At 35.9% G+C, this 12,888-nt stretch overlaps 1 protein-coding gene across 1 annotated transcript; it reads left to right on the top strand.

Moving 5' to 3' along the window:
• The first annotated feature begins 11,062 nt into the window (after nucleotides 1-11,062).
• On the top strand, nucleotides 11,063-11,873 carry LOC129076233 (40S ribosomal protein S4, X isoform-like). The gene is given in 1 exon segment (XM_054580410.1): nucleotides 11,063-11,873. A coding segment is annotated over 1 exon segment (792 nt). The 3' UTR covers nucleotides 11,855-11,873.
• Nucleotides 11,874-12,888: the final 1,015 nt, after the last annotated feature.

Here is a 12,888-nt window from a genome sequence, read left to right as displayed (position 1 = left end):
AAGACTTAAATATAAGTCGCAACACCAGGAAATTCATAGAGGAGAACATTGGCAGGAAACTCTCAGATATCCCACGCAGAAATTTTTTCACTGATATGTCTCCTAAAGCAAGGGACATAAAGGAAAGAATAAACAAGTGGGACCTCATCAATATAAGAAGCTTCTGCACAGCTAAAGAAAACATCAGCAAAATGAAAAGGGAGCCAACCGTTAGGGAAAATATATTTGCTAATGACACATCAGATAGAGGTTTGATCTCCAAGATATATAAAGAACTCACTCGACTCCACTCCAAGAAGACAAACGATCCAATCAAAAAATCGGCAAAAGACCTGGGCAGACGCTTTTCCATGGAGGAGATACAGAGGGTCCAGAGGCATTTGAAAGGATGCTCAGCATCACTAGCCATCAGAGATATGCAGATGAAAACCACCATGAGGTACCACCTCACACCAGGCAGAATGGCCATCATAAACAAATCAACAAACAACAGGTGCTGGCGAGGCTGTGGAGAAAATGGAATGCTAGTACACAGTTGGTGGGAATGCAAACTGGTGCAGCCACTGTGGAAAACAGCGTGGAATTTCCTCAGAAAGCTAAAAATGGAACTGCCTTTTGATCCAGTGATTCCCCTGCTGGTACTATACCCTGAGAATCCCAAAATGCCAATTCAAAAGAGCCTATGCACCCCAATGTTGATAGCAGCACAATTGACAATAGCCAAGTGTTGGAAGCAACCTAAATGCCCATCAGTAGATGATTGGATCAAAAAGTAATGGTACGTATACACAATGGAATACTATGTGTCAGAAAGGAAAATAAGAACTACTAAACTTCGCAACAGCATGGATGGAGCTGGAGAGCATTATGCTAAGCGAAATAAGCCAGGGGGCAAAAGTCAAATACCATATGATGTCAACTATAAGTGGAACCTAACCAACAATACAAAGATACAAGGAAAATAAGGCCAACAACACTGAAAGCAAAATAAATCAACAGAGACAAGAGGGAAGTGGGGGGCGGGGATAGGGAAGGGAAGGGGAAAGTCAAGGAACACATCGCAGGGACTTATGGACAAAACCAAAGGGGAAGAGCTAAGGGAGGGAAGGAGGGAGGGGGCAAGGGAAAGTGGTGGGGTCAGGCAGAGACAAATGTATTTGAAAAAATAAATTAAAATAAAATAAAATAAAATAATAAAAAAATGTCTTGGAGATATTGCAAAAAAACATCATTTCCCATCTTTCCTTTCTATATATACTAATGCTGCATTGAATGTGAGGCACTTGTTGCCTATACACAATATTTGCAGGAATTCAAAATGTATAAATGGCATGCTGAAAAAAATAATAAAAATACTCCATAAATTACTTTATTTTTCATTCTTTTTATGCCTCTGTTTTCTCATTTGAGAGAGTAATCTTGTGAGAATAAAATGAGGTTTTATTACCCCAATTTTATGGTAAATTAAGTAGCATGACCCCCATTATTTATTGGGTAAAATTCAGACCTGATTCTCAGACCAGTGCAATGTTCTTTTGTTTTTAGCTGTTGAAACATTTTTGCACAGGTACTTTCCTGAACAGCTGCAATACTAAGATATTCTCAGTAATTTCTGAGATAAATATTTAATCTTCCTAGAAGTGAGGAGAGTTGAGAAAATCAAAATATATGTTCCAGGGAAAGCTTAAGTGAGAACCACTAGTATCATTCAAGCCTGCCAGCGGTTTCCTCTGAAACTTAATAATACTTCTGCTTCTTATTTTCTAAGTGCTTTATTAATTCTTTCAAGTTTCTCTTTAAAATATCTTATACTGAGTGGAAATACTAAAGTAGAAAATGAAAAAGCAATAGCAGTGTGCTAGATTTGAAGTTTGTGTATAATATCATTTAAAATATTGCTAAACTTTTAAAATAAAGTATACTTTTTGAATCACTAGCCATTATAAGAAAAGATTCATTCTAAAATATTCCTATAAGCTACTGCTATAGTAAAATTATAGTAACGTGCATTTATTTAAATAGTAACTAAGTCCATGTCTCAGAACATTCTCCACAAATATCCCATTATACTCCCAGAGGAACTTTTCCAATGATACTACCAAAAGCTAGGATAATGTGTTCCTGTAGGTTATGAATCTGTTTGTTTCTATCACTTAATATTAACATTTAATTAAATATATCTTTTTACCTTAATTGTATTCTTGCAAGTACAGTTTCATTTTTTCATATTCTTGGAGAACAGAATTCACTCAACTAAAGTACTCCCTGTCCCCCAAAAATCTTTTAACATGTCATTCTTTTGGGTTAAAATCTACAAGGCTTGAATCAAGTTAGGTATGAGACAAGCACGGTGAAATTCAGCAGAAAACTGTTTTGTTTGATTCAATTGTTTTCAAAATTTTAGTGAGGAATGGAAAGAATGAAAGCATAGACTTTTAAATTTGGATCAATTGGGGCCAGAATCTGAAGCACTCTGATGAAATTGCTTAGAAGACTACTTCTCCAAGAAACATTTCTATGGTAAAAAAAGAAAAAAAAAGTGATCAATATGGAGGAATTGTAGGGAATGAGAAAATGGGGCACAGGAATGAAGAGCACTGTAGAGTTCAGGAGCCAAAGAATTTCTTTCTGAGAGGTATCCTGTGGATTCAAGGCCATTTCCTGCATTGTGAAGGCAAATAGAAAACTAAAGCCTCTCTTTTCATTTGTCATCAAGGGAAAAGGAAGAGAGCCTGGAGGCTGAGAGCTACGATAAAGAATCCCCTGAGAACATGCTGTTTTCCACCTCAGATGGAAGAAGATCTCTGATACTAAGTAGCTTGATACCATCCTGTGCTTTCTTTTCCTTGGAGTGCCCACTAAGTGATAGCCAGTGTGCTTAAGGTGTATGCTTTGGAGAGTGAGGTAAGGGCAAGGGGAAAGGGGAGTAAAATAAAAGTAAAGAATGCCACAAATGCAGCCCTTGAGGATTATGAAAGGTGGGCAGACAGGAAAAAGTTATAATAAAATGCTGTACAAGGGTGATACAATATTAATATTAATAATAATAATAATAATTAACATTTATCAGCTTCTATCTTCCAGGCAGGATCTCAATGTTTCACATATATAAACTCATTTAATCCAACTAATAGCATTATGAAGTAGGTCTTAATATTATGCACATTTTACAAATGAGGGAACTGAAATTTAAAGAGATGAAGTAACTGGTCTATCATCTCATGTAGTAAACCCAAAATAATACCCAAGAAATCTGGCTCCATATATCACGGGCCAAATTTCTCCAAGGTTTTTTTATTATACAAAATCATTTGCAGATGCAAGAAAGAACAGAAATAAGGTTACATTTGATCATAGCAGACACAGAATAATTAGAGTATAGTAAGTGGAGAGGAGGAGAAAGGCAATGGCAGGCTCAAATAACAGTATGTACAGAGACAGAAAAGTGCATGCCAGGATCAAACTAGTATAAGAAATCTGTTTTACACAAGTTGCTGTTGGCAGATTGCAGGAAGGGGAAGTGGTGGGATTATCAGGAGAATGGAGCCTGGTTGTGAGGGATCTTCACCCAGAGGCAGAATAAACAGTGAAGAGCTAGTAATAACCATAGCATAGGTGATAGAAAATGATTATTGTTACGGTAGAAAGAAAATCTTAGTGGTCAAAGAAGACTTCATTTTGTCTGTAATCTTTGAATGTTTACACTCAAATGTATTTGAAGCACTATATATATTTGAATAAATTAAAATTTGGAAGAAAAAAAGGAAAGCTAAAATTTGACAAAGCAACAATCATACATAGGCTTTATATAAATCTTATTTTACCACGAATATCATGTTTCTATAATGAATTGAACAATTAACACTGTTTTTTTAAATGATAGTATTTTTAAATAAAAGGAAATCAAAGGTGACTAAACATGAACTATATTTCTAAGTTCTTCGTTTTGAGTAGCTTAACATTTGAGTACATGCAGGAAAACTCACAACTCTACCTTTTGCTCAAAAGCAGACACTTAAAGTAAAAACAAAGTGTCTAACTGGAAATAATGAAACACAGAATGGAAACTTTGAAAATCTAAAGTGAGGCCATGTGTTAGAATGACATGGGATCAAAACCTTGGTTGTTGGATCCATTTATCTAAAGACAGTTTCTGGAAAACCACACATCTTTTCAAGCCAGCTTTCTTCCTCTTATTCCCAAGGTCAGTCTTTGGCCAAATATAAAGCAAAATAGATGTTTTCCTATTACTTCACAACATATCCCCATCCCTGTCTTTTTCTGTTTCTTCTCCTCACTTTTACTGCATCCTCAGGTTGCCTTCCAAGCTAGCCAAGATTTCAATTAATTTATTCAGCAAATGTTTACCTACTATAATCCAGGCAGACAGTTGGATGCTTGTAATATACAAGTAATTAATTCATGTTCACTTTTTGTAAAAAAGTAGTAGGTTTTTGGTGTTTGTAGACACAAAAACAAATCATTTCATGAGAGAAATTTGTTAGAAATATAGAGTTAGAAGTCACAGATATGGTACTGATGTGAAAGCCAGAGAGTAGATGAGATTAGAATCCACCTAACCAAAAACTTTCTTAGAAACAACTCATGATTTGGATATTTATTTTCCTCTTGTTTCCTTTCAAAATTACATCACATTCTTAAGGAGATGCATTCTTTTTGGGGGCTACTCTGAAAAGCAAATAAAAAATCAAGACTGATAATAACTTTATATATGATCCTTATCTTAGTGGGATATTCTAATATGTGCAGATCCTCATCTCCCAATTGTTTTGCAAAGGAAACTGCTGTAATACTACTAATGACCAGAGTTACACAGTTAAAATAATTCACGGTTTCTTTTTTGATAACTCTTCCACACCCACAATGAGTGGGCCATAGAGAGAAACATGTTCAGACAAGAACTAACCTCTCAGCAAAAAGAAGCCATTCCAAGTTTTCCCTACCCAATTACCATCTTTGTTTTGGAATTTGTAACTAGAGAGAATAGATCAGTGAACATCAGGCATTGGATTTGTAATGTATGTAAATTGGAGCCAAAATGGCAATGAGGCAATGACAGTCTTTAAGTAGAGAAGAAAAAGCATGAATGGAAGACAGAGACAGAGAAGGGGCAAGGAGGGGGGAAAAAAGAGAAGCTGCCTGGTTTGCTGACTCTTTGAAATTCCTAATGCTATTTCCACACAAATCTTGGTCGTTTCTATATCTGAGAGAATAAGCTGGACTTGAATCTGCCTCCTGTTAGAGAAGCACTTCCTCTGTATTTGGCTGGTAGAGCAGGAGAAATATTGGAAAATGAGCTCACATTCTTGTCCATGTATCCCCTTGCTGTCAGTATTCTATGATACTATGTCAAGACAAGGGAAAAGGCTATGGGGAAAAGGATCAAGAAGCTGGTTTTAGACTGCCTTTCATCTAGGCTCTTAGCTAGAAAACAAAAGGAATATTTCAAGCTCACATGTAGTCCAGGCAAGTTAATCAGGATCATACTGGATAGAGCTTTGAGGACAAAGTCATGAGTAGAGGAAAATATATTTGCCTAAATTATCCACAACATGCTTCGTGTGCCCCAAAATGATGTGGCATGTTTTCATAGTCACTGTGAGATTTGAGTCCCTAGCATGTTCTCTTTCCATCAGAGACTGGTTTCTGTGTAGATAGTCCTGTTCCACACTTCCCTAATAAGACTATTCATGGGGTATCACGCACTTGAGAAAGAACACAGACAAACTAGATTCTTCCAGGAAGTTATCAAATGCTAAAGGGAATGATCACCTTAGTTGAGAAAGGAAGTAGGAAGAATATAAAAACTACTACCTTCAAACAAATTCAGTCAATGATAACAAATAGCAGCAAATGGAAATTACATTTTTGTTTATATATCTAAGACAACTTTCTTCCAAAAGATTACTAAACAGAAGTTTTAACTTCATTCCAATTAGTCACCTTTGGTAAAAGAAGTGGAGTTACTCTATGGGATCAGGCCAATTCAGAGAAGCTACATGGATGTTAAACCATTGGAAATAAAATGATGAGTATTTACAAGACAACCACATGATATATTAAGAACTATACTTTTGGTTATCCAATATAAATACATATTCTTCTTTCTATAAACTTGATGTAAAATGTATACATTCACATCCCCCATCCATGGGGAACTATTCAATATGTTATCCAGTTATTGGACCAAGTTCAGGGTCACTGGGCTATATATTGTACTTGCTACCTCATAGAGTATGATAACATATCTTTAAAATGATGATTTATACATTCTCATTACATGTAGTATACAATAGTAGAAAATATTGGGATAACTAATTAAATTTTTCATTCAGAAAAGAGAAGAACAGTAAAAAATATAATAAATTGGTTCATAGCATATATCACATCCCACTGGATAGAAATACTGACAGCTCAATATTCTGACAAATATCATGAATTCATCATTACAATAGTATACTTGTAACTTGGGAGGCTTTCCACTGTCCTTCAGGTCCCCTGTTTTCACTCTCTGCAAGAATCTCCTTTGTCTATTGTCTTCCAAGTGAACAACTGCAGGAATCATTGAGAAGACTTCGCATTTGCCTGCTGTTACCTTATAATTTTTGTTTGAAGAATGAGAAAAATAGAGATTTCCCTAGAAGTTAATGGGTTGGTGATCAGAGTCAAAGATTATCTAGTCTTTTAAATGTGAGATTTACTTCTCCCTCTTAGAAACAGAGCTCTGTGTTCTTCTTATCTCCTTCCAATCAACCCACAGTCTTAAAGTCTTTTAAAGATTTTATTTATTTATTTTTAGAGAGAGAGGGGAAGGGAAGGAGAAAGAGAAAGGAGAGAAACATCAATGTGTGTTTGCCTCTTATGCGCTCCCTACCGGAGACCTGGCCCACAACCCAGACATGTACCCTGACTGTGAATTGAACTGGCAACCCTTTGGTTCGCAGGCTGGTTCTCAATCCACTGAGTGCTCCAACGAGGGCCACAGTCTTAAATTTAATAGACTGTTTCCATCTTACCTTCTTATTTCTCAAACATATTGAGACCCTTTTAATAGGAAAGCTCCTCCTAGATTGTAATGGAGTTTATATTATTACTTTTAAATATATATTAAAATTAGTATTTATTAATAATTTTCTATGATAAAAATGGAAGAGGTAGAAGTTGAACATGAGCAAACGTGCATAAGACATGAGAAAAGAGTATGCTGAAGATACACTGAGGAGACTATAGTCTAACTGGAGTTAAGGATGTATATTATGGCTATATAAAAGAGGAAACTAACGTCTCGATTTCCTGTTATGTATCAAACAGGTGGTATGCACTTTACACTTTTTTCAGGTATTATTTCTCAAACATACTCTTATATAATCCATAGGTAGAAATTGTCAATTCTACCTCAAAAACATGTCTAGAATCTGATCCCTTTTCCAATTCCACCTGATACCAGCCACTTTCACCTCTTGCCCGGATTATTGCAATAACTTCCTGATTGCTCTACTGGCTAATAATATTCAATTTAACACAAAACAAGACAGAAAAAGAAAACTATGAGAAGATAGAGATTATCAGTATGGGTTAAAGAATCCAGACATAATTATAGTCTGTCTATAAGAAATGTAATTTTAATATAAAGTCACAGAAAGTTGAAAGTAAGTGGATAAAAAAGCATACACCCAAACACATTAGTGTTTATGGAGGGTGAACTAACAAGGAAGCCTTGGCTGACGGATTCACATATCTTTTTCTCCAGGTAGCCTGCCTCTTTGAGGTTCACCTAAGTGCAGGACTAGCACTTTAAAGATCTCAGTTAATCTTTATTTTCTTCTCCCTCTCTCCTTTTTCCTCTTTCCCTCTCTCTCCTTATTCCCTGAATTATTTTCTAATCCTTCTATCCTTAATGAACTACACAGTAGATGTGCTCATAGGGCTGCCACAGCTATAGGCTAAGAGTAAAATCTTTCCAAGGGCCCTGGTGCTTCCTGGGGACATAGTCAACACCACTGCATCTCTGCTTCTTGGTTCTGCAAATCTGCCAGGACTTCCCTTCTATTTTGTGAAATAATTATTACATGGCAATTAAAAAGAGTATAAAATATAAACTAGAAACATAATAAATCTGGAGAAATGAAAGTATGATCAGAAAAGCAGATTTCAAGAAACGTGTTAGAAACTCTGCTATATGTGGTTATATACATTTTCTGTCTGAATTCTCTCAGAAACCTTATGAAGTGGTTATTTTTAATCTCTGGTTTTATTTTAATAGATGAGGAAACAGAGTCAAATAACTTATGAAAATTTGTCAAGGACAAATAGCAAGTAAATAGGAGAACTAGAAATTTAACCTGGGTCTTTTTGAGTCTAAAAATCTATGTTTAAAGATTCGTTCATGATTGATAACATCAAATGTGTCTTACTCATCTACCTTCATTGATTGATTTGTTGTAAATGTTACTTATCTTTCCCTCAAATTAGTAGTATTTTCTTACACGTAAACCTTTTCTGTACTATTTTGCTATGCACTATTAGTGCTCCAAGCAAAGAAGTGCTGAGAGATCATGAAGCCTTTGGTGGTTTCCCCCCAAATGATGAATGATGATACAGTGTCTGGCACAAATAATGCCCCTTTCTATTACAAAATCTTATATTACAAAATCATAAGCATGTAATTCTGTAACATAACAATGTCACACTCAAGCACACCATATGACATTTTAGGTAAAATGTTCAAATTAAAACTATAAATTCTTACACCCATATGATTACTTTACCAACCGCACTCAAGCAGGCCTTCCTTCTGCTGGAACCTGTATATATAGCCATTGACACACCACAGGTCAAATTAAGAAAACATAGGCTACTAATGTGAGTCTATTTCAGAGATGGCATATTTCCAAGGTGATAACACTCATGCCATTATCCAGTTAACCGATCTGGATCCACTTTACTGAACAGTTAGTGTTTCTCTAAAACTGACATATCTTGTGAGTAGGCACAATGCTACACAAACATATGGATAAAAATGTAAACAAGTCAAAGATATGTAATAAGAAATTTGTTTAATAAGGCAAGATTTGAAGCAAAATTTCCAATACAATTGCCTTCTACTATTTTGTTTCCTGAACATAAGAATTGTGGGTGTATAACCTCATAACTAAGGTTTAAACTCAGAGGAGACTAAAGTGATGTGTGTGTATGTGTGTAGGCATATATAAACCAATCATATATAAACATTTCTATGTGGGTAACAATTTAAATTTAAATCAGAGCAGAAAAGAGCCTGGGGTCACAGTGAAGGAAGAAAGTTCTTAGTTACATATGCTGAACAATTAATTATCTTCAATTCTACTATATTGTCAATGACTTGTATATTAATATGCTTCTTTAAAACTTCAAACTGCTCAGCTTGAAATATTAATTATGTATAATAAAAATTTCATGGAAAGTTGAAGAAGTAGGCACGCACAAAAATGATAAATTCAAGATTATAATTTACTGTTTTTCAATTCTTTCTAAACTAATACACACAAACATATTGGAAAATAGTGTAGATAAAACTCACCTTGTCAAGTTATTAAATGGTTATTTCTTATCCCAAGTAACCAGATATTGTACTTCATTTGGTACATATGAGCATAAATATATTATTGTTTTCCAGGAAACTTTATTCTTCAAACAGTCGAACTTTTCTTAAGCGTGTTTAGGAATACTGTCAAATGGGACTGAGCTCAAACATTTTTTTTAAAAAAGCTTCTTTGGGGTTTCTTACTGTCCTTTCAGTGGGAGATCCAATGATAATATTTTACAGCTTTAGAGAAGTTTCCCATGTTTGTTTAATGCCCTTGTCAAGATTCTGAGAGAGTCTGAGTTTAAGAAAATGAATTTTATCTTCAATATGCACATACCAAAAAAACTAATTTCTCTTTTAGAGAATTTCCAATTTGTCCTTTCTGGTTACTGTGACTTCAAATAAATTATTTATGCCAAATTGTTTACTCTTTAATTATTTTTGTTATGACTCTAAATTAGTATTAATAGGGAAGAAGATCCACAGATATAATTTATGTGTTTTGTATGAAAATAAGAGCATCTGAATCTGATTTTAGGGTCTCCAGAATCATTGAAACTAAAGGAGGAGACTGTGAAAACCTTGATCAATAGCCCTTTTGCATACAGCAGAAACATAGAAGTAGGCATATGTCCAGAATATTTTAGACAACAAATTTAAAGAAACAATGTTAAAGTATATTTGCAAAATTGATTTTAGTTCTTCACCATCATACTGAGAATTTGAATCATGATAATAAATTAGCTAATCACTACAATAAAAAAAATATAATTGCCTCCAATATGACTGGTGAAGGATGACTTAATCGTTTCTTTTTATTAATATCCTTATTCTTTTTCTTAATGTTTCCTTTATTTATTTATTTATTTATTTGCTTTTCCATTCTTCAAATACATTTGTCTCCACCTTCCTGCGACCATGTTCCCTTGCTCCCCCACCTCCCTCCCTCCCTCAATCCTTTCCCACTTTGGCTTTGTCTATGGGTCCTTTATACATGTACATGTTCCTTGACTAGACCCTAAGTTTCCCTTTCCCTGCCCCCCACTTCCCTCTTGATTCTGTTGGTTTCTTTATTCTCTCAATGTTGCTTGTTATATTTTCCTTGCTTGTTTGTTTTGTTGATAAGGTTCCACTTGTAGATGAGCTCATATGGTATTTGTCTTTCGCCCCCTGGCTTATTTCACTTAGCATAATGCTCTCCAGTTCCACCCAAACTGTCCTGAAGGGTAGTAGCTTTTTCTTTCTTTCTCCTGTGTAGTATTCCATTGTGTAAATGTACCATAGTTTTTTGACCCACTCATTTATTGATGGGCAGTTAGGTTGTTTCCAGCACTTGCTATTGTCAATTGTGCTGCTATGAACATTAGGGTGCATAGGTTCTTTTGAATTGGCATTTTGGGATTCTTAGGGTATAATCCCAGCAGTGGGATTGCTGGGACAAAAGGCAGTTCCACTCTTTCTGTACCTAGCACAGCCATGGCTCGTGGTCCCAAGAAGCATCTGAAGCGTGTAGCAGCTCCAGAGTATTAGATGCTGGATAAACTGACTGGTGTGTTTGTTCCTCGGCCATATACCAGTCCCCACAAGCTGAGAGAATGTCTCCCTCTCATCATTTTCTTAAAGAACAGACTTAAGTACACCCTAACAGGAGATGAAGTAAAGAAGATCTGCATGCAGTGGTTCACTAAGATTGATGGCAAGGTCCGAACTGATATAACTTACCCTGCTGGTTTTATGGATGTGATCAGCATTGACAAGAGCAGAGAGAATTTCCGTCTGATCGATGACACCAAGGGTCGCTTTGCTGTTCCTTGTATTGCACCTGAGGAAGCAAAGTACAAGTTGTGCAAAGTGAGGAAGATCTTTATGGGCACAAAAGGAATCCCTCACCTGGTGACCCATGATGCTCACACCATACACTACCCTGATCCCCTTATCAAGGTCAACAACACCATTCAGATTGATTTGGAGACAGGCAAAATTACTGATTTCATCAAGTTTGACAACAGCAATCTGTGTATGGTGACCAGAGGTGCTAACCTGGGAAGAATCGGTATAACAACCAACAGAGAGAGACACCCTGGTTCTTTTGATGTAATTCATGTGAAAGATGCCAATGGCAACAGCTTTGCCATCTGGCTCTCCAACATTTTTGTTATTGGCAAAGGCAATAAACCATGGATTTCCCTTCCCCGTGGAAAGGGTATCCGCCTCACCATTGCTGAAGAGAGAGACAAGAGACTGGCAGCCAAACAAAGCAGTGTGTGAAATGAACTCTACTTGATATGATTGGAAAAGTGTTTGTAATTAATTAAAGATAATACAACATGATTAATTAAAGACAGTACAACATGATGAATTAAAGATATTACAACATGAAAAAAAGGCAGTTCCATTATTACTATTTTGAGGAAATTCCAAACTGTTTTCTACAGTGGCTGCATGAGTCTGCATTCCCAGCAACAGTGTACTAGGGTCCTCTTTTCTCCACAGCCTCGCTAGCACCTGCTGTTTATTGATCTGTTTATGATGGCCATTCTGACCACTGTGAAGTGATATCTCATTCTGCTTTTAATTTGCAATTCTCTGAAGGCTAGTGATGCTGAGAATCCTTTCATATGTCTCTGGGCCCTCTGTATCTCTTCCTTGGAGAAGTGTCTGTTCAGGTCCTTTGCCTATTATTTACTTGGATTCTTTATCATCTTGGAGTGGAGTCATTTCAGTTCTTTATATATTCTTGAGATCAAACCCCTATCTAATGTATCATTGGCAAATATCTTTTGCCATACAGTTGGTTCCCTCTTCATTTGGCTGATGTTTTCTTTAGCCATGCAGAAGCTTCTTATTTTGATGAGGTCTGACTTGTTTATTCTTTCCTTTATGTCCCTTTCTCTAGTGGACATATCAGTGAAAATAATGCTGCAGGGGATATCTGAGAGTTTCCTGCCAAAGTTCTCCTCTAGGACTTTTATGGTGTCACAACATATATTCAAGTCTTTTATCCATCTTGAATTTAGTTCTGTGTACGGTGTCAGTTGGTGATCGAATTCCAATTTTTTACATGTAGCTGTCCACCTCTCTCAACACCATTTATTGAAGAGGCTACTTTTACTCCATTTTATGCTTCTGCCCCCTTTGTCAAATTTTAATTGACCAGAGAGACATGGGTTTATTTCTGAACTGTCTATTCTGTTCCACTGATCTATGTGTCTGTTCTTATGCCAGTACCAGACTGTTTTGATTATGGTGGCCTTGTAACATAGTTTAATGTCAGGTATTTTGATCTCTCCTGCTTTGTTTTT

This window comes from Pteronotus mesoamericanus, unplaced genomic scaffold, assembly GCF_021234165.1.
Source record: "Pteronotus mesoamericanus isolate MK-2021 breed Mesoamerican mustached bat unplaced genomic scaffold, CSHL_Meso_final contig_58, whole genome shotgun sequence".
NCBI lineage: Eukaryota > Metazoa > Chordata > Mammalia > Chiroptera > Mormoopidae > Pteronotus > Pteronotus mesoamericanus.
This window is presented reverse-complemented; position numbering and strand designations above follow the sequence as displayed.